The 21088-nt window shown below is 38.0% G+C and overlaps 1 protein-coding gene across 2 annotated transcripts; it reads left to right on the top strand.

Annotated features, from left to right (window-relative positions):
- The first annotated feature begins 1676 nt into the window (after window positions 1-1676).
- On the top strand, window positions 1677-18258 carry ncapg (non-SMC condensin I complex, subunit G). 2 transcript variants are annotated; one of them, XM_038290327.1, is made up of 22 exons: window positions 1677-1775; window positions 2008-2115; window positions 4211-4441; window positions 5554-5782; window positions 5977-6122; window positions 6236-6320; window positions 8511-8703; window positions 8778-8927; window positions 10902-11042; window positions 11254-11377; window positions 11576-11665; window positions 11989-12177; window positions 12253-12363; window positions 13325-13444; window positions 13828-14064; window positions 14163-14344; window positions 14423-14588; window positions 17012-17179; window positions 17289-17412; window positions 17546-17593; window positions 17712-17781; window positions 17883-18009. In XM_038290327.1, the coding sequence occupies exons 2-22, from the start codon at window positions 2008-2010 to the stop codon at window positions 18007-18009; spliced, it is 3039 nt and encodes a 1012-aa protein (XP_038146255.1). In that variant the 5' UTR covers window positions 1677-1775. The 2 variants fall into 2 exon arrangements, with proteins under 2 accessions (XP_038146255.1, XP_038146256.1); XM_038290328.1 differs by lacking the exon at window positions 1677-1775 and having other exon boundaries at window positions 17883-18258.
- The last annotated feature ends 2830 nt before the right edge of the window (window positions 18259-21088 follow it).

The following is a 21088-nucleotide window of genomic DNA, read 5'->3' as shown; positions in this document are numbered from 1 at the left end:
TATTGAGGTTATCAGTCCAATAGGGGGCCTATAATAAATTAGCCTGTTATTTTTCTTTGCTTATAGTAATTAATAAATCGTAATTCTGCATAAAATGTTTGCTTTTTTTTGGGAGCTGGCAAATTTACTGAGCCTGGTAATGTCCCATCCAATGGTGGTTGTCTTTTAAAAAATAAATATTGTGTAATGTTATCAGTGCTATACTATACACTTGTTATGCTTATTGATTTTAACAACAAAAGGTGATACTCTAATATTAATTAACATTAATTGGTGTTATATTGGAGTACAATTATACTTGCTGTTAAATGTAAGAAATTTGTTTAAAGATATCTCCACTACAGTAGTTACCAGGAAGCCTGGGTGCAGCTACATCTTACTGTAAACTGCTTGTCAGCTGGCTGAAAGGTTACTGCACTTTTGCTATTCTTACACGAATGACAGTTGGCTGTTTAAAAGATGATTAAAATTGCTTAAAAGCAATTAAGAGTGGTGCCAATAATCAATATTATTAAACTAAAGCTCCTGTTTTATTCTCAGAACAGAATAAGAAAAGTGTAGAATTTTACACAGAATGAAGTTCACTTGAAAACTGAATTTAGATTCTTTCTCTCTGCTAGATGTATATATTTGCTATTATTTTGTATTTAAAATATAATATGTACTGGAAAATATTGCAAATTTTTATTTTTTTTTTGCCTATGGAATAATATGAATTATAATAGACATTAGTGTGGTACAGGAATTTTATTTTATACAGGAAGCTTTAGAATATGCACCTGAATATTATAATATATGTAAAACCACTGAATATTAAACACAAAAAGACTAATATTTTCATTTTGTTATTGACTACAAATAGCATATTTTTTCTGGAATGCAAGAATCAAAGCAAAGTAATAAGTGACCCTTCGAAATACACATGTGCATATATCATACATGTTTATAAACAATATTTTGTAAATACTGTAGATACAGATCGCATAATAAAACATTAGTGGCTGCTTTTATTCAAGATTTTAAAGTGTTTATGGTCAGAGATTTAAGTTTATCTGTACACTGCTATTCTTACTTTTCCTCTACATCTGACATTTATTGTATAAATACACTACAGATCTTGCATGTGTGGGTAGTATTTAAGCCCTGCAAGAGATAGTAAAGGGAGCCACATGTACTTCCAATTCATTTTCCACTTCAACTAAATTGCAGGCTTCAAATTTATAGTGCCCAAAGATGTTTTGTGAAAGCCTTGAAAATCAATGATACAGAGGGAAGATTTCCCAATAAAAACATTAAAATAGCCGATTCTAAACTGATGAGAAGGTGAAAGGACATAAAGACCAGAAACTAGTCTGCAAATAGTTAAATATGATGGAGGTAACTATGGTAAGAGGTAACTTATCTTGTTTTATTCCTATATGATATTTCATAGTTTTTATATGGGAAGGGTGTAATTTTACTATGTGTGTTGTAATTCCACAATTTTTTTTTATTTTATTCTTTCTTATTATATTATATTTTGTTCTATTGTACTTCTGTAAACGGTTGCACTACAAGAAAATAATTTCCCGCAAGGGATTAATAAAGTAATTGTGATTCTGATTCTGATTGACTACATATTGTTATTCTTCAGCTCAGTTTGTCTTGCTGTAATTCCCTCCCATCCAGCAGGTGGCGGTAAAGCCCCCAAAGGCTGCAGATAAAAAGGAAACTCGCCTCCTACGGTTAAATTTAAAAACAGGCGGTAGTTTTACGACTAGGAAGTTCAGAACAAGGTAAATTAAACATAAATTGTGTTTTTTCTCTGGTATATATGTATAATACCAATCACGTTTAAGCAAGTTTATAAATTGTATTTCATTATATTATGTTCCGCTTGTCCTGAAGGGCTTGTTTTGTTGTTCGTTTTGTTTTGAACGTATCTGCTGCTGTAAAGAAATAACCTAAAGAAGCGAGGGCTGCTGTTTTTTGTGTATATTTATATTTCTTGTTTTTTTTTCGGGCAAGATGACTGCGGACACTGAGATAGAGCTAAAGGAGGCGTTTCAGCGAGCTCAAAAGGGACACAACAACAAGGCGAAGCTGGTGGCTAGCCTGAAGAGCCGCTACAACAAGGTGAAGATGAAGCTAGCTGATGATCATCACTGTTAACAGACAGCAATATCATCAAAACTGTTCTTTATGATAGTTGCTCATCTGACAGGGCTGCTGTTCAGAGGCATTATCAGTGATGAAATGAAAGAAATCACGCTAACACTGGAGGAGCTTCAAAGCTCCTCTAAAATATTATGCGAACCTCGATATATGGTTTATTTAAAATTCAGATCCTTAATCTTAGGTCCTGTTTACTAAATGTTTTTTGTGGGGGAAACCAAAATTGCTTATCTCCATGAAATCACCTTCACCAACATGAAACGTTGCAGCAGAAGGCTGTAGGTGTTTTTTTTTTATGTAGGGACAGAAAAGCTGATCAAATGAGAAGATAAATGGAGCTACATAGAAGGAATCCCTAAATAGCTCCTATAAGAGGCTGAAAAACACCCCTCAAATATTTATTTTGCTGCAAAATCATTTTTTTTGTTCTTTATTATGTATTAATACTTTTTTTTTTAATTTGATAAAGAATTTAAAGTTTTAGGGATGTCATATTTTCAAATCATTCTGGCTTAAACATGCATATAAATGTACCCTTTATCAGATCGTATGGTACTAGAAGTTAGAAATTTTCTATTTAAAAAAAAAAACCTGTCTTAAAATCTGTTTTGTTTTTTCGTTTTTTATGCACGCCAGTTAGTAATACGTCAGCTTGTACACCTAAATTCAGCCAATCATATACAGAAGTATAGATACTGCAGTTTAAGAACACTCTGTTAAAAGTTGAAGTATCAACTTGACCTCTTTACTTAAGTAAAAGTGAAAAATTATGTGCTCCAAAAACTACCTAAAGTATACAGGTATAAAGTAACCTTAAAAACAAAAAACAGCCAGATGCCACTATATGAATTGAAAGCTTAATTTTTCAACTATTTTGAAAAATTCTTTGAGATAGGGCCAAGGATGAGGGAGGTTTTGTTGGTCTCTGACTCCATCTCCCGATACGCTCTCGCCTGTGTCCGACCTTTCAGACATTTCAACATCTTTCTCTAAATCCAACATTGTAGCATGGCATAGACAATTCATGTTTGCAATTTGAAGAACACCTGCTTGAGTGTTTGCATAATATGACTCATCCAATCACACTAGTTTTAATTAGGTGTGGATGGCACTAATGATCAGCATTGGATGGCACACATGACGTGAAATTAATATTTATTAAACCGAAGCCAAGAGTATTGTGTAAAGTTTGTTTAAAAAATTAAGGAATATAAAGTACAGATACTTGTGTGAAAATGAAATAAGTAGAAGTCAGAAGTAGGAGGAAAAATAAGTAATGGAGTAAAGTATAGATACCTAAAAAGTGTACTTAAGTACAGTAACTAAGTCTTTGTACTTTGTTACTTGACACCTTTGATCATATATCAATGGTCATCTGTCAATCAAATGTTTCCGGTCATAGCATCTTGATTCATGTGTCGCAGCTAATATCTGCAATGGTTGAAATAAGAAATTAGAATAATTTCCTTTACCATTGAGTTCCGTCCCAGTGTTCGCGGGGATGGACGTCTGTGTCTTCAGCAGGCGTAGAGCTAACAGAACTGGCAGCGCTGCAAGGCAAGGGCTCAAACATGTACGACTGTAAGCCTTCTACACCAAACCAAGCTTCTGCCGCCCTGGCGTCCTCTTCCACAACATCTTCGTCAGCGCTTTCATCCTCTAAATAAAAAATGTATGACGGAGGAGACTCATTCATGACCTCCAACACAAAACCCTCCCCCTCTTGCATGTTTCTGCTGTCTATAGCGTTCCTTGACAGTGTCGTTTCTAAGTGCTAGTAGGTTCCCAATGTAATTTCCCATTGGGAACCTACTAGCACTAAGATGCTAACTGGTTAGCTAGATACTTCAGAGGAAACAGCCACAACCAAATTTGCTTGTGAAACTTCCTCCACAACAAACCCACCCTCGTGTAAACTCGGGCACCACTTGGGAGAATTCAGAGATGCAACCGTTGGAACAGCCACTTCCCTACGACTTTTAAGTGTTTTTGTAGTTGTTTTTACTCTTGTTTTCCTCTCCCCCAGCTGTTACTAACACATTGTTTGCTCTTGTAGCTGGAGGACAAGACGCTGTTCCATGAGGAGTTTGTCCATTACCTAAAGTATGTCATGATAGTGTACAAACGGGAGCCTGCTGTTGAAAATGTGATCGAGTTTGTGGCCAAGTTTGCCACAAGTTTCCAGCCTCCACCCAATGCAGAAGATGAGCAGCAACAAGAAGAAGAAGAGGAAGAAGATGAGGACGATCATCCATTCCTCAGTTTCATCTTCAACTTTCTCTTAGAGGTATATAAATATTAGCTTCCATGTCATCTCCTGTGATATTTCACAATTTATGGTGGACTTTTGAGGGCTTGATTGTGTGGGGGGCAGGAGCTGGAATATGTATGGGGTCATATGGATTTCCTTGTCATAGGACGACCCTACCTGACTGGTTTTTTTGGGGGCAGGGCCCTGGAATGAAAGAGTTCGAGTGCAATCCACTACATCTTGCACCTTGTATAATGTCCCGATTCATGGATGGATCTGCATATCCGGCAGAGACAAACATGGAATATTTATTGACAGCGACAAAGAGAAGCATGTTATATTTGAGGCATTTGATGAAATATTTGACCAGATTTTCAAACCTTCAGACAAAGACAACAGGAAAGAAATGTATAAATCCATTCAGTAAAGGTTTTTTAAGGTAGTAATGAAAAAAAATGACCTTAAAGCCGACTTTAAAGCAGAATGAAAAGTATATAAACTGGGGTGAAAATCTTAAACTTGTTTTTAAATGAACTAGTCAATACAAACTATTTTTATTCAAGCTAAACACAGTAATTATGCCAAAAAAAAAACAACCAGGTACCTTCATACAGATGACCAACCCCATGGATTACTGTTGTGTTCATCTGCTCACAGCAAGCCTGTCCAACTATTTATTTATGGGAATATGTTTAACTCTGTTCCACCCCCAAATACTTAAGATGTATGCTTGCTGCCCAGGAGTACAATTTAGCCTCATCAGATGTTTTATTTAAATTCCCATTTCTACTATACCTTCCTGATTCAAGATCCTGATAAAGTTTCGGGGGGGGGGTCTATGGCTTCTCATGCCTACGTTTGAGCATTTCTATGTTGAAACATTACCTATATAGCGCACTTACATTTTAACCTACAGGTGTTCGGATCCAAGTGCTTATGGATGCAACTTCCAGACAGGATGTGAGGATTTTAAATTGCTTTTACATTTATGGATTTAATCCTTTTTGTACAAAAGCTCCTCCACCTGGATATCTAAATAAACCTTAATAGTTGAATCGCCTGTACTGCCAAACTGATGTGATGGGTGAAACCTATAGTATTGCCCTCTTTGTCACAAGCTGTTTTTACTTTTTCTCTTCTCTCTTCAGTCTCACAAAGCCAACAATCACGCGGTGCGTTTCAGGGCGTGCCAGTTGGTCAACAAGCTGCTCGGCAGCATGGCAGAAAATGCCCAGATCGACGACGATCTTTTTGATCGCATCCACCAAGCCATGTTGGTCCGTGTCACAGACAAGTTCCCCAATGTGAGGATCCAGGCTGCTTTAGCTATGACCCGCCTTCAGCAGCCAAGAGATCCTGACTGTCCCACCATCAATGGTTTGTTCATGTATATTTTTAACTGTTTACTTTAAAATCCTGTAAATATTAGAGGTCATATTTCTGTTTTTGTAAGAAATTTTGTAGCTAAATTAATAGTATGTTTTATAGTCATCTTAAACTTATGGTTTTTTGTTAAACAATCTTTAACATTCTCCTGTTTTGTTTTGTTGTTGTTTTTTTTTTTTTTTCAGCTTATATGTTAATTCTGGAAAACGATAGTAACGCAGAGGTGCGACGCGCCGTTCTTTCCTGCATTGCAATGTCTCCGCGGACCCTGCCTAAAGTTCTCAAACGCACTCGAGACATTAAAGAGAATGTCCGCAAGCTAGCCTATCAGGTAGCCCTTAAGGCGGTCAATTACAATATGCATACATGTGAGTCTTGCTTAAATACTAAGAAATTTAGGCTTCTCTTATTTCTATGTTGCTGTTTTCCTCATTTTGACTCAAGGTTCTTGCTGACAAGGTCCACATTAAAGCTCTCACCATCGCACAGAGAGTTCTTCTCCTGCAGCAAGGTCTCCACGACACCTCAGGTAATGTTTTAACTTTCCTGGTTTTAATATTTCAGTTACAGAAGAACACCTTCACTGAACACAACATGATTATGACTCAGGAAAAGTGTTAAAACGATGCATCAGTGCATATTAATGTTACACCCAATCTTGATTAGATACAGTGTCTTTTGATCCTTTTTACATTTATTAAAAATCTATCTGGCTGATGATAAATTCTCCAATCAAAAATGTATTTGTAATTACACTACTATGACTACTTGGTGCATAAAATACTTAAAAGTAGGGCTGCGCAACAAAACAATATTGAATAAATCATTATTAGACACATGATCATTATCAACAGAAAATGTGTAATTGATCAAATTAATTAATTTGTTGTTTTTTTTAGATCAAGATTTAATGTCTGGAAAGTCAGATTTTTTTTTTAACTAATCCTAATTTTTGGTTTGTTGCATTTTATTTTTTAATACTATGAAACTTTTTTGTTTCACTGCTTGAATTTTGTTGCCCCCTCAAATTAAAGTTGCCTCCCAGAGAGGTCCATCAAAAACAGCGCTAGTTTATGAAAGCACTAAATGTCATTTTTATTTAATTTTGAAACTTAAGTGATTAAAAAAAAAAAAAAATCGATTTGTTGAAATAATTGGAGATTAGATTTTTTATGTCATATCTTGGCCTGCAACTAATGATTATTTAGCAAATCAATTAATTTGTAAATTAGAATTTTGGTATAATTACTAATTAAGGCATCTTTTAAAGTCTCTATACACCAGTTATAGAGTTAACGGTTAATCGATTACTAAATTAGTTGGCGATTATTTCAATAGTTGATTAATCACAATTAATCCGATTAAATGTGTCAGCCCTTAGTTATATCGTCCTGCCTTGTAGAGTGCTTGGGAATGTTTGAAAACATGAATGGAATTGGGTCAAACTCTGGAAGGCCTTATTACAGGCCTGGGTGGAGTACCTGCAGGTGGATCAGACCCCGTTTACATTTCTTGAGCCAGTTTGTTCTAAGCTCGGTCCGTTTCTCTCAGCTTTGCCTCTCTTGGTTGATCAGCCGTGTCTTTATGAAAAATTCACTGGCAATTTGTTTGCAGTATGAGATACAAGATAATAATAATGCGACTAAATTTTATTGAAATTGTTTGTTGTATTTAATTGGGCTGAACTTCTTGGTTATGCATGGCCCTCCTTCTCGAAGCCTAGAAAAAAGAAGAGTTGGTTGAATACCACACTGATAACCATTAGAAAAAAAAACATCCTACTTAAAAGGAAAAAAAATATTTTGTTCAATCTCTCTAAAAGAGATGGCCCTTAAAAAAAAAAAAAAAAAAAAAAAAAAAAAAAAAAAAAAAAAAAAAAAAAAAAAAAGACAAGAGCCATCCTGGACCTTGGACTGAGTGCTCTGACATATTCCTGTTAAAGAAAAATACAAGGTTCAGTTCTTTTGACTGTTTTAACCTTCACAAAATAATATATTTATTATTTCAATGTGTTCACATGCATTGAATGCATAATTTACTTATAACCAACCAGTACCTTATTTGTAAAGCCTTTTTCTACATCAATAATGGTCACCATACGTCTTAATTCAAACTTGATAAACCAAAAAACAACAACAACTGACAGAGAGAGAGAGATAAAAGAAAACACCAAATAGCATGAATAGATTTTCATTTTTCAGGAGCCACTACTAGGAACAAATTACAATCTAATCTTCTCTTTAAAGCCATTGTGACGCTGAAAGGATTTAAAATCCTTGATAAATCCCTGCAATCAATTTTGTCAGTGTTTAAATGCTTTAGGTGAAAGTTTCTGCTGAGATAAAATTTTTTCATTAAGCAGCTAACTTCTGCTCCCCCACTCTCCTTATGTACCGTTCAGTTTCCAGGTCCACTGTTGCTAATGCAAACCAAAGCAAACTTTTAACTTGTCAATTCAGAAATAAAACAGAAACCTCAACATCGCTTTGAGCTCCTTCACCTCCTTAAATCAGGACCAATTCTCAAAAATCTGGCCGATGGTCAGCCGGGGTTTTGCATCTTTTTAAAGAAGCTCCAACCTACTTGTCCTACTGGACAGTGATCCTTTTGTCACTGTTTGCATAATAACATGAGGTTATTCTGTACCTCTCCAGATGTTTTGTGGATTACCAGTAGGTATTAACTTACAATCAATGTTTTGACACTGTGTGTTTTAAAGAGTCGGTCAGAGAAGTAGTTTGCAATCGGCTGCTGCCGGCCTGGCTTCTTCGCCTGGATGGAAACATGATCGAACTGCTCCATCGTCTGGATGTGGAAAACTGTGCAGAGACAGCTATGGAAACCCTGAAGGCCATTTTTAAAAACAAGCCAATGGAGGAGCTGCTACAGAACAAGGGACAGCTTGACAACAGGTAGGCTTCTCTTTCACATGTAGCTATATGAACATCTGATAATTGACGTAAAGTGTGTCTGCATTTCCCCTCAGGAAGGTGATCCCTCTGGACTCTATAACTTGTGAAACGATGCTGTACTGGAGAGCTCTGTGTGAGTTTCTGAAGGGCAAAGGAGATGAAGGGGAGGAGGCTCTTGAACAAGTGTTACCAGATGCTGCGACCTATGCAGACTACCTCAGTGGGTAAGTGCTTTAATTATTAGTTATCAACTGGTTATTAGCTAGTTGGTTACCCAATAACTTGTTTTTTTCCCCCATAAAAATAAATGTACCAGAGAAAAAGGGTTGCTGATATTAGGCTATTTACGAAGGTGCAAGCAATGATATATTTATTTATTATTGCATTTATTGAAAAGAAAAACTCAGTGTATTTCTTTATTAAAGGGACCAGTGCATTACCATTGCTTCATAAATATACAAGTTAAAAGCTGTAGCTAATTTGCAAATCCTTGCACCAGGTTGGATTCCCAGGATTATATAATAGGAAATGTATAGGCATTAGGCAAATGGAAGCATATCTACACATGTATGGAATAGGACTGGGGCCATAGTGGGGGGGCGAAAGCATTTTAAGGCCTTTTTATTTGGGGAAACTGTAACTATGTCCTGGCAGTAGAACATGAGTAGGCGTCGATATCACCTTAAAATCTTATCACAATATTGTGATAAGAATTGATAGTGTTTCAATTGTGATGACAATTAAATTGACAATAAAAAACTCTTCATCATTCTTTGAAATCGTTCTTAAGTAACTGCTGAGCGATCAGAGCCTCACAATCACAGACGCTACTCTGGGGGAAAAAAACAGAAAATACAAATCTTACAGGTAGCATAGGCTTCTTCAGGACACCGTTACATAGTAACCATATTTAATCATATTCTTCAAATTTATCAATGGGGGGGGTAAAAGTAAAGATGAGAAGTATAAAAAGTAAAATTCTCCAATTTTTTTTATTACCACTAACTGAAATTTATTGCTTAGACAAATAATCAAAATTGATATCATGACTAGAAATTTATCACAATGATAAAGGATATGATAAATACCCACCTGTAAACATGAGACAGATATTCTATAAAAAAAAAAATCAAGCTCCTCTGGCTTCTCAACCCAGCGCACCTATTCAGAAGCAGCCAATCAGAGCCTGGGGGAATTTCTCAGCAGTGTTAATCACGCTCGTTTACACACTGCTCACACTCCTCCTCTGCACAGCATGTTCTGTTGTTACAGCCCAATATTGCTGCTGTGCTGCAGCTGTGCGTCAGTTTTAATCATATTATTGATGTTTCACTGCTACCAGTGAATCTGCCAGAGCTGTTTATCGCTTGTCATCAGCAGCGCTGCTACTAGCCTGATGTTCAAGGCAGACGCTGCTGTAGGGAGGGGCCTATAAGGCGTACCTTTTTTAATCTTACGGTTAAGATCAGTAAAATCTACAATAATTTCAGGATTTTAACTTTTGAGAAAAAAAACTCAGAATCTTGGGAATACAGTAAGAATAAAAAAAAAGGTCAACATTTTTTTCTCTCTCTCACTATGACCACAATCCTCTTCCAGGAACTGATTTTAATGTAACTATTCTTGTGTCTTTAGCTTAACTTAATATTCTCTTATCCCAATTGTAAATGCAATATATTTTGCAAATATTAAAAACAGCTGATGTCCACCAGTGGAGAAATCAATAAATCCTAATCAAATTGATCTGATCAATACCTACATATTTTTCATTTGATTCAGATTTGGGTGCAGTTCCAGTTATCAAAGTAAAACCCAGGGGATTTTTCCATGGTTTATAACTTATTTTTCCCCACTGATATTTTCTATCTACTCTGTGGTAATGTGATTCCGAAAACCAGCATTGCCATAACAACGATGTTGTAACCACAGGTATCCGAAGGCAGTTTTTTCAGAGGGAACCGTTGTGTATGTAATTGTGTGGCTAACAGAAGCTTGAGTATTGTGTCTTACTTATCTCGTTTGGGCTTTACTTGCCTTATATTAAGTGTTTTTTTTATGTTTTTGCTGCCAAACAAGCGTTATATTTCAACTTGCATAATGCAACTTATTTTGGCTTGCTTACGGCTGATGTGTGTGTAGGCAGTAAGGGTAGGGCGCTACGCTACTGCTGGAGGGGACTGACTCTTTGTCTCATTTAGTTACCTGAAGGAAGTGCCGGTGCTCACAGAGGAGCAGAGGGCCGACTTCAGCCAGCTGGAGCTCGTCATGACCAAAGAGTTCATCTCCCAGCAGCTCATCCATCTCATTGGGTGTCTTGATACCAACGAGGAGGGCGGCAGGTAAATTAGCATCAGGAAGGTGTAGATGCATCTGCAATCTGCATGGTTCCTCTATCAATCTGTTCATTCAAATTACTGTGGAAACGGTGGAATATTGAGATCAAACTGTACAAATGTATAGAAACTCAATTCTTGTATGCAGACCTATATTTTATATCCAGACTTGACCTCCGTACCAACATATGTTGGACTAACGGATCCGTGTCTCTAGGAAGCGCGTGCTGGCTGTTCTGCAGGGGATGCTGGCTCTCCCACAGACCCCCTCCTCCCTGGTGTCTCTCCTCACTGAGAAACTCCTCGCTCTCATCCCAGACGACCAAAGACGCATCCAGGCTGTAAATCACGTTTTTTATTTTTTATTTTATACAGTGATGATTCTCAATAAGCCAGGATTCTTGTCAAGAAAAGAAGGTTCCTACTTCCATAACCAAAACAAAATCTTGTTTTGACAGAAACAAGAACCCAATCCTCAGTCTAGCTTTTGCTTAATCTCCTGCCTGACTCATTTTAATGCAGTTGGCTTTCTTTAACAGGTGGCAGAGATCATTTCAGATGTGAGAGAGCCCATCATGGAGGCCAGTCAGCCGGTGGATGAGAAGAAGAGCCGTCGGCAGCAGGTCAAGGTGGGAGAGTTTCTATAGTAAAGACAACCCAAATAACATATTTGAAACAAGATAAAAATTATTTAAGTTATAAAAATCATTCAGTGATTATAAATTTACTGTTATTTGTTTAATTCTTTAATACCATCTGATGCTGTGGTTTCCATATTTACTCTACTAGATGATGACAAGAGTTAGATCAGGTTTGCTAACCAAATATTTCCTGCAGTCTTTAGATGGTTTTTCCCTGATAGCGGAGGCCCTGTCAGTCTTCTACTGTGCACTCCAGCAAATGAATGACTCCTCTCTTTCTATTTTGTTTCCTCTCTCATGGTCCCCTCTAGCTTGCAGAGGTAAAGGTTTGCATCATGGAGGCCAAACAGGCTCTAGAGGATTGCATCGCTGCCCAGGACTTCAGCCGAGCAGCAGAGCTGAAGGATTCCATCGTGGCTCTAGAGGAACAAAGAAACCAGGTCCTTGAAGAGATCTCAGAAAGCAACCAGCCGGTCGACAAAGAAGTTCACGCTGAGAAGGTGCTAGAGGGCATGAGACGATTTAGTGGTTTATCAGTAGTTAATGCAAACACCTAATCTGATGTTTTGTGATAGAATGACCCAGAGACTCTCCTGAGGTGTCTGACAATGTGTGCTGAGCTTCTGAAGCAGATGAACATGAAAACCCGAACTGGTCCAACTATCAGCGCCCTGATGTCCTCACTGGTAACCAGATTGCTCTCTTTATGCCTTCATGCATGAATGGTGTTTAGAAACTCCTCTACAGTTTGACCTGGGTTTAGAAAGCACTATGTGACAGCCTGCGGTTTAACTAAATGATTCTCTATTTTTTTTAGAAGTATGGGGGGAAAAATAACAAAATTGAAAAAAGTTGTATTTCTAGGCTTCAATTTCCAATAATTATGTTCCGAATATTGTGTCCTTCTAGCCCATCTTTCCTGTGTCCTATCGTTTCCTCCGTCCTTTTCTGTCTTTTCTTCTTTCCATACCTCCATTGTCTTCATTTATTTCTTTGCTGTTCCTTTAACATCTTACCCTGCATCCTCCTTTCTCTTACAGTGTGTCATTCTTATCTCCACACGTGCCATTTTTCCCCCAGTTTTCTCTTTCATCTTCCCTCATTCCTTATTTTGTCTCTCCTTCTGTCTCTGCCTGTTTTCTTGTACCTCCTTACGTCCTTGGTGGTATCTTGCCTGTCCTTCCAAATCCTCCCTCCCTCTCTTGTCCCTGCAAGCTACAGAGGGTCTGACTCGGATCGCTTTAGGCAGCAGAGGGGCTATAAAAAGAAATCCCTGCAGAAAATGACTATTCAAACTGTAGAAGGCTTAAATGCATGTTAAGTTTCTAAACTTATTAATGATTAGGCTTTTGGATTTGGAAGAAGGTGTACGTTAAAGCTGGAAATGCTAATTGTCTGATGGGTTGTGAACAGATCTTAAAAATAGCATCTAAGACTGTTTTAAAAATATCTCATCTTCAAGGAAGACAGAACCTGAAATACATGGATCAAAAATAGAAAGAGATTTTTTTTTTTCTCCTTTGCATTAATATCTGTCAAAACAGAAGAATTAATTCAGACACATGTACTTGATTAATACTGTATTAATTCCTTGTGGATATAGAGAGATGTGCCTTGTGTCATGTTTCCTGTCTTTGTCCTGGTTAGATCCTCCCTTCAATAGCCAGCGCTCACCCTGCTGTTCGAAACATGGCCGTGGTGTGTCTGGGAACCTGCACGCTGCACAGCAGGGAGCTGGCCAAAACCCACATGGTGCTCCTGCTACAGGTGAACCAAAGCAGCTTTATTCTTTTATGACGTTTATATATCTTAGCGTAAGTCGTTGGTTCAGTTGCAGCTTAACTTAAGAAGATTAACAAGTAATGCATATTTTTCTAGAAGTAAACCATGATCCATACAATGAAAATTCTAACATTGTTTCACTGTAAACACAACTGCTTTTATTGGTGTTTATGCTATAGGTTATAGGTTAACCCAAAGTGGTTCTTCTTTTGTGTTGTTGCATTAACATGTCACTTTATATTTTGTTTTGAAGGGGAAAAAGAAAATCTAAAATTTAAGGGGTGTGAATACTTAAAGTTAAGAGCTAGCTTACATGCCGGGTTTTTTACTGGTAAAATAATAACAGTCATATTTTCTTTTTCCTCCAGATCGCCCAGCTGGATGAGGTGAAGATCCGCATCAGTGCTCTGCGAGCAATAATTGATCTGCTGCTGCTGTTCGGTTTCCAGCTGCTCTCCGAAACGGCTTCCACTCAGACCGTCCAACCCGCCCAGTCGCCTGACAAGCTGGAGGGTGACGCGGCGACGGCTGAAGACAGGGCAGACATTCCAGAAGACACCGCTCAGAGCATACTGGTGATGCTTTCAGAGTTCCTGGACAGTGAGGTGGGGAGGTTCATTAGTTCATACATCGGAGAAAGAAAAAAAAGTTTGTCTCACTTTCTAGAGGACTTGAATCTATTTTCCTCTCATATTGTTTCCAGGTGTCTGACCTGCGGACAGAGACGGCCGAGGGTCTGGCTAAACTGATGTACACCGGCCGGATCTCCAGCGCAAAGTTGCTTTCACGCCTGGTGCTGCTGTGGTACAATCCTGTTACTGAGGATGACGTTCGCTTACGTCACTGCCTTGGGGTTTTCTTCCAGCTCTACGCCCGCGAGAGCAGGTCTCCCAGACGCCGCATTCATAGTGATGATAACATGACTGCGACGTGATTAATCAGCAGCTGATGTCTGTGTCACAGAGCCCACCAAGAAATTGTGGAGGAGAGTTTCCTGCCAACAGTTAGAACTCTGCTGAATGCCCCGGTGACTTCTCCACTCGCTGAGGTGGATGTTAGCAATGTGGTCGAGCTCCTGGTTGAGCTGACCCGTCCCAGCGCCCTCATTAAACCGTCAGACAACACAGAGGTAAACAACAACAACAACACAGATTCTATTAAAGTGCCATATGGATTTCTTCTGTTTCCTTTTTATTTAGGTTTGGTGCAGCATAGCATGTCTAAAGAGAAAATGTAGTCTATAGTTCTCTTTATGCATCCCCTCATCATGATGCATCCAACACCATGTTTGTTTTCAATCTGTCTAGGGCTGCAACTAACGATTATTTTAAAAATCGATGAATCGGACGATTATTTTTTCGATTAATCGATGAATCGGACAAAAAATATTTTTTATATTAACCTCTTTATTCCAAAATAAACATTATAGACAGAACAAACAAGCACACAAGTACAGGTTGCTCATTAACTGTACTGGTGCAATATGAAAAATAAATGTTTGTGTTAAAACTACGCAAACTTACATGAGAAATGTAGATGTACATCCACAAAATATAGGCTACTTTGTTTCATAAAGCACAAAAAAAGACATTTTTGTTTTTAAAAGCCTCTAAGGGGTTCAAACAATAGGCCCCCCCATTTCAAAAAATGAGTTTTTTTTAGACTAGAAGAGTTCTGCCTTTTAAGACAGGAAAGTACAGCAGTTAAAGTTGCTACTTGAGAAAATACTGAACCATAGAGATAAAAATAGCCTGTGATTCAAATTATAAATTGTATTTGGAATAAAAATGAGAGAACTAGGGGTGCTAAAAAACACATCCTCCAAAGACAGATATTTACATGGGAATGTGGCAGATAATTAATTGACATATTACTGATCTTGCTGGATTTTATTCTGCTTTACTTCTATAAATTGCAGGATCATCTTTACTTTATCTTTGCCAGATTTAAACTTTAAAAGTCTTGCCCTCATAATTTGCAAGTTAATTTATTTATAAAGTAAATGTAAACGCTGCTTAAGCTAGTTCAAATGAAATTTAAAGTAAAATAAGTAGCCAACCTTATCACTGTCTGTAACCTACTAACAAGATAAGGAAAGCATCAGATGAGCTACCTGAGAAACTAACGTAACGTTTCCCCACTTTAAAACCAAACAAACATGGTGGTTCCGTGCCATGTTAATTTCTTTTGAAAAAAGTTGCATGTTATCACTTTTTTCACTTTACAAAGCACAGGCTATTTTAATTATTGTGATCAATTTGCGCCGTCAATCCCGGTGCATGCGCGCTTCATTTGCAGTCTGGACGCTGAGGCTCTGACTGAGAGGGACTCCTGCGGGAAAACGCGGTTGGGGTGGGGGAGGCGCCCCACGGCAGAGTAGGAATGATACATGCTTTCACGTAAGAGTCTCCAAAAGCCACCAGTGACACCGAAAAAAGTCGCCAGATTTGTCGCTAGTCGCTTTTTTGAAAAATAGTCACTGGAGGGGTCTGAAAAGTCGCGGAGTTGGCAACACTGCTCCTGCGGCGCTGACTCGCTCTGCCGTATTTTTTTTCCTTCCTCTTTCAGTCAAGAGGCAGTGATGACGGCGCAGCGGATGACGCAATAATCGCGCGACACAACTAATCGATGATGAAATTCGTTGCCAACGCTTTTAAAAGTCGACTTTTATCGATTTTATCGATTCGTTGTTGCAGCCCTAAATCTGTCCCACGTGGTGCTTTACATGTAGGTCAAACATTTCAAATGTTCTCTGATCAGAGCCACTTCTTCCACATATTGTTTCTTTATATTGTGGTGAACTGCTTTCAAGATTTCCCTCTTAAGGCTTCTTCTAGCACTGCTTTCTTTCTGCCCCTCTTTCATCACAGCCCGATTTGTGGCATGCATGACTACGCAGCTCTCCCAAAGATCCCCCGAGCCTGCTGGCTTCTTCTCTGGTCTTTTCTGGTTAGCAGCAGCCCGTCTGCCTGCTGTGTTCTCTTCACTAATAACCTCTTAAAAAAGAGAGACCCTCACAGAACAGCTAATTTTTTACTAAAATACGCCATAAATCTAAATTGCTATTTTTAATCAATATTATAATTTTCATTTTTCTTTGCTAACCACAAGCTTGTATATGTTTTAGTTATTTCCTAACCTTGACAGACTGTTTTCCAGAGTCCATTGTTGCAGGACTTTGCTGTAACCTTTGTGGGGAAAAATTCGTACTACTATTTGCATGCATACATCTGCTACTTGGCTGCAACTCTCTAACTTTCTGTGACGGTAAACCCACTTTAAATGTATTTCCGCCTAAAGGGCTGCAGTGTGAAATTTATTTTCTTACTCCTGTTAAATGTAATGAAATGGAATTAGATTAAATTACACACAGTTGGACTCTAATATTGTTTGTCCAATAAGTTTTCTTTAGTGGTTTCAGAGTAGAGGTGGTTGGTTTCAAGTACAAGCAACACTTTCCCTCTGAGTAACTTCAAAGGATGTAACCACTGTTGCAGGGCACATCTAACACTAACTGACGGTTAGCTAAGTCTGTTTGTCTATTCTTTTCAGGAGGTGTGCGTCCATGACTACCTGGCAGTGCGTATGTGTGGGGAGATGCTCAAAGATCCTACGGCCCCTGAAGTGCGCCTCTTTGCTAAAACTCTGAGCAACCTGGAGCTCAGTAGGGGGGAGACGGTGAGGGAGGACCTGACGACACTGCTGCAGAAGCTTGTACAGGTAGACCGATTAAAAACAGAATGGTGAAAATTCAACACCTGATGGAACTACAGTAAGATGCTATGGAGTAGTGCCTCATGTTTTATGGTTTCTCTTTTGGTCCTGATAGGTAGTAAAGGATCGGGTTTGCCTCCGTGCTCTGGAGAAGATGTTGCATCAGCTAGTGGACTCTAAAGAGCAGGCGGAGGTCCCCGATACCAGTGCCCTCCAACCACTAGACGTCAATGCAGATGGTACATTTTTAAGTTTCTATTTACCTTTTTTTCTATAAATGTACATCTGAAAGATGCTAAGGTAACTTTAAAAGCCAAAGTGTCAGTAAAGAACTGAGCTGTAAATGTATGAACACAAATCATCTCTCTGCAGAGGCTGCAACAGAAGATCCATCAAAATCTGTAAAGAGACCTAAGAGAGGTAACTGGGATCCTGTGTCTGTACATTCAGTTATTTACAGCACCGGAATATTTTTAGAGCTCCTGAGAGGAGGGGGTGACTCAGCATAGGGAGGTAACCTGAGCGTTTGTTTGCATAGGTCAAAGGAAAGCCTCCAGTGCCAAAGGGGGCAGAAGGCCAAGCAGAAGGGCCGAGTCATCAGAAGAGAGGTGAGGTTCCATTTATTCTAACAAGACAGAAACATGTCCGATTTTGCTCACTTTAAGAGATGCATACCGTTTAGTTCTAACACACCTGTGTTTGGCTACAGTGATGGAGAAAACGTCCCTGAGTCTGTTCCTGTGGTACGTCCATCACGGAGGGCAAAGACTGCAGCTCTGGAGAAAACCAAACTGGACTTGAACCCTCTCATCAACCAGGAGGCCAATGTGTCATAAAAGTCCTGTCTTAAATATCACTTAAATACTTTGCTTGTTATCTCCTAGAAGGGCCATTAAATTTACCATACAGGGGGAATAATTCATTTTTCTGTCTTAGTAAATATAACTAATCTCTTAACATTTATAACCAATATCTCCATCTTCTGTTTAACCTTGCACTCAACTTGGTTATCTTTTATAATGTGTTATATATGATGCATTTTAACCCTTTTAGTATGGTTTTAATCATTAAAATAAAATTTGACAGAAAAAAAATGTGTGTGTATATATTCTGCATCAATCAATCAACTGGTAACAAATTTTGTGATTTTCTTGTTGAGTTCTGATGGTATAACGGCCATGGTGTTGTTCTTGTTGGAATAACTTAACCATGATGCTTTGCCAACTTTCACAATGCAGTCTGGTATTTGATTTCAATCTTTGTAGGTAGATAAACATGGGCTAAATATGTGTATAAAATATATTTCCTTACTGTTATGTAGGTCCAGGAACGCAGATATGACCGATACAGGAGCCATTTTGAATTAACTGACTCACTAAACTGCTTAGAAGCGCATCTGTCAATGCAACGCATCTGCCCAAAATTCCCTCTCTTGTGGTTTATCATTTAATTAAGTAAATTCAGATTTTAAAAATATAAACTCTATATATAAATCAGTAGGAGTCCACCTACTAACATGGCCAAGACCAAAGAGCTGTCCAAAGACACTAGAGACAAAATTGTAGACCTCCACAAGGCTGGAAAGGGCTATGGGGAAATAGCCAAGCAGCTTGGTGAGAAAAGCTCCACTGTTGGAGCAATCATTAGAAAATGGTAGAAGCTAAACATGACAGTCAATATCCCACAGACTGGGGCTCCATGCAAGATCTCACCTTGTGGGGTCTCAATAATCCTAAGAAAGGGGAGAAATAAGCTGAGAAATACATGGGAGGAGCTGGTCAATGACCTGAAGAGAGCTGGGACCACCATTTCCAAGGGTACTGTTGGTAATACACTAAGACATCTTGGTTTGAAATCATGCATGGCACAAAAGGATCCACTGCTTAAACCATCACATGTCGAGGCCCATAAGTCATGTGGTCAGATGAGACAAAAATACAACTTTTTGGTCATAATTCCACTAACTGTGTTTGAAGGAAGAAGAAGAATAATGTATACCATCCCTACTGTGAAGCATGGGGGTGATAGCATTATGCTTTGGGGCTGTTTTTCCGCACATGGGGCAGGGCAACTGCACTGTATTAAGCCCCAGTCACACCTTGATGATTTAGCCAGCGTATGCCTGACAAACAAAGAAATCTGGCAAAAACACTGGCACATGTTGCATAAGGTATGGGTAAGTTTTGTATAAGTTATGAGCACGCTGAAACATGCTGGCACATGTCGACATCCGGCCAGTACGTTGAGAATTTCTTGACATATACCAGAGTATGCTCAAATGTGGTTCATAAGTTACAGGTAAGTTATTTGATTGTTGACATACTTTAAGTGAAAAATTACTCATAAGTAGCAGCGTCTGACTGATCCAAAACCTATGAGGAACTTCTGCATAACTTCTGCTTAATTTATCAAGAACTTATCTCCAACGTATATCAACGTATTTGATGTGTTAAAAGACGACCACTGAACTTATTTCTCTCTCTATATATATATATATACATATATATATATATATATATATATATATATATATATATATATATATATATATATATATTCTTTAAAAGGGGTAGAAAGAGGGAGAATCTTTTCTATTATGAATATCGCAAGCAACTATAAGGTGCATACCGCCACCTACTGTGCAAATTTCAAATTGTATTTTTTTATTTTGTATTCTGAAGATAAATAAAGAGTGCTTTCCTTAATCTATAAATATACTTTATATTTCCTTCTTTTTCCAATATTCCTTTAAGAATCCATTCTTTGCCTGTCCTCCAGCCATTCTTCTCAATTTCTCCCTTTCAGGTTCATAAGTTTACAGTTCATCAGTACATGTTCTAAATTTTCTTTTTCTCCACATCCTTCACATTTATCATTATTTTCCTCCCTATTTAAAATAAATTCTCATTTAAATAGGTATGACCCACTCCTAATCTGGTTGTTGTTAATTCTTCCTTTTTCTGTCATTAATATTTCTATTTAATACTGACTTTTGTACTTTACATAACCCTCCTTCTTTCTTATCTTCATTTCACCTTTTTAGCCATTTTTCCTATTCTTTACTCTAAGGGATTTTTCTTCCCCTTTCCAAAAAGGAATTGTAATCATTATTGTTCCATCTAAAGCCCTTTTTGCTAATATATCTGCATTTTAATAGCCTTTTACACCTTCATGTGCTGGATCTCAAAATAACCAAATATCAATGCCACCCCATATAATCTAAATAGACTGTGCTGAATCTCTAATATTAAATATTTTCTATAATTTCCTTCTCCCTGAATACTTTCTAAAACTGCTGTGGAATCTGTACAAACCACCACCCTGTCTGGTCTGACCTCTAACCATTGCTTGGTATAACTGCCATCATTTCTGCTGTGAAAACAGTTGATCTGATATTCTTTTAGAAATGTATATTTTAAACTCTGATATATTAGGGAGAATCTAGAGGTTGGTCAGATGGGAGGGAGGTTAGAGAGGAAAGAAATAAAAAGACAAAAACAAACACAAGTCCGAGAATACAAGCTCAGGGAGAGCGAGCAAATGGGAAAGAGGACTGGAAAGTTACAGTCGAGTTTAAACAAGAGGGAGGATACTTACATCATAAAACTAACTAAAGCAATTGAGAAGGAAATTGGACCAATCAAGTCAGCCAGGGTAATGAACAACCGTAAGATTTTAATTTCTGCTGTTAGCAAAAAACATCAAGAACAGATTCTCAAAATGACAACTCTTGTAGGTGGAAGAATCCAAACATACATCCCTGGCGCAGCTGCAAGATTAAGAGGAGTAATTTCAGGTGTTCCACTTGACATGACAGTTGATTAAATCAAACAAGAAATAAAAGGAGGAAAAATAAGTGAAGCAACAAGGATTAAATACAAAAGAGATGGAGTTTTTAAAGACACCATGGCAATT

This window comes from Cyprinodon tularosa, unplaced genomic scaffold, assembly GCF_016077235.1.
Source record: "Cyprinodon tularosa strain WSP-4 unplaced genomic scaffold, ASM1607723v1 ctg279, whole genome shotgun sequence".
Taxonomy (NCBI): domain Eukaryota; kingdom Metazoa; phylum Chordata; class Actinopteri; order Cyprinodontiformes; family Cyprinodontidae; genus Cyprinodon; species Cyprinodon tularosa.
This window is presented reverse-complemented; position numbering and strand designations above follow the sequence as displayed.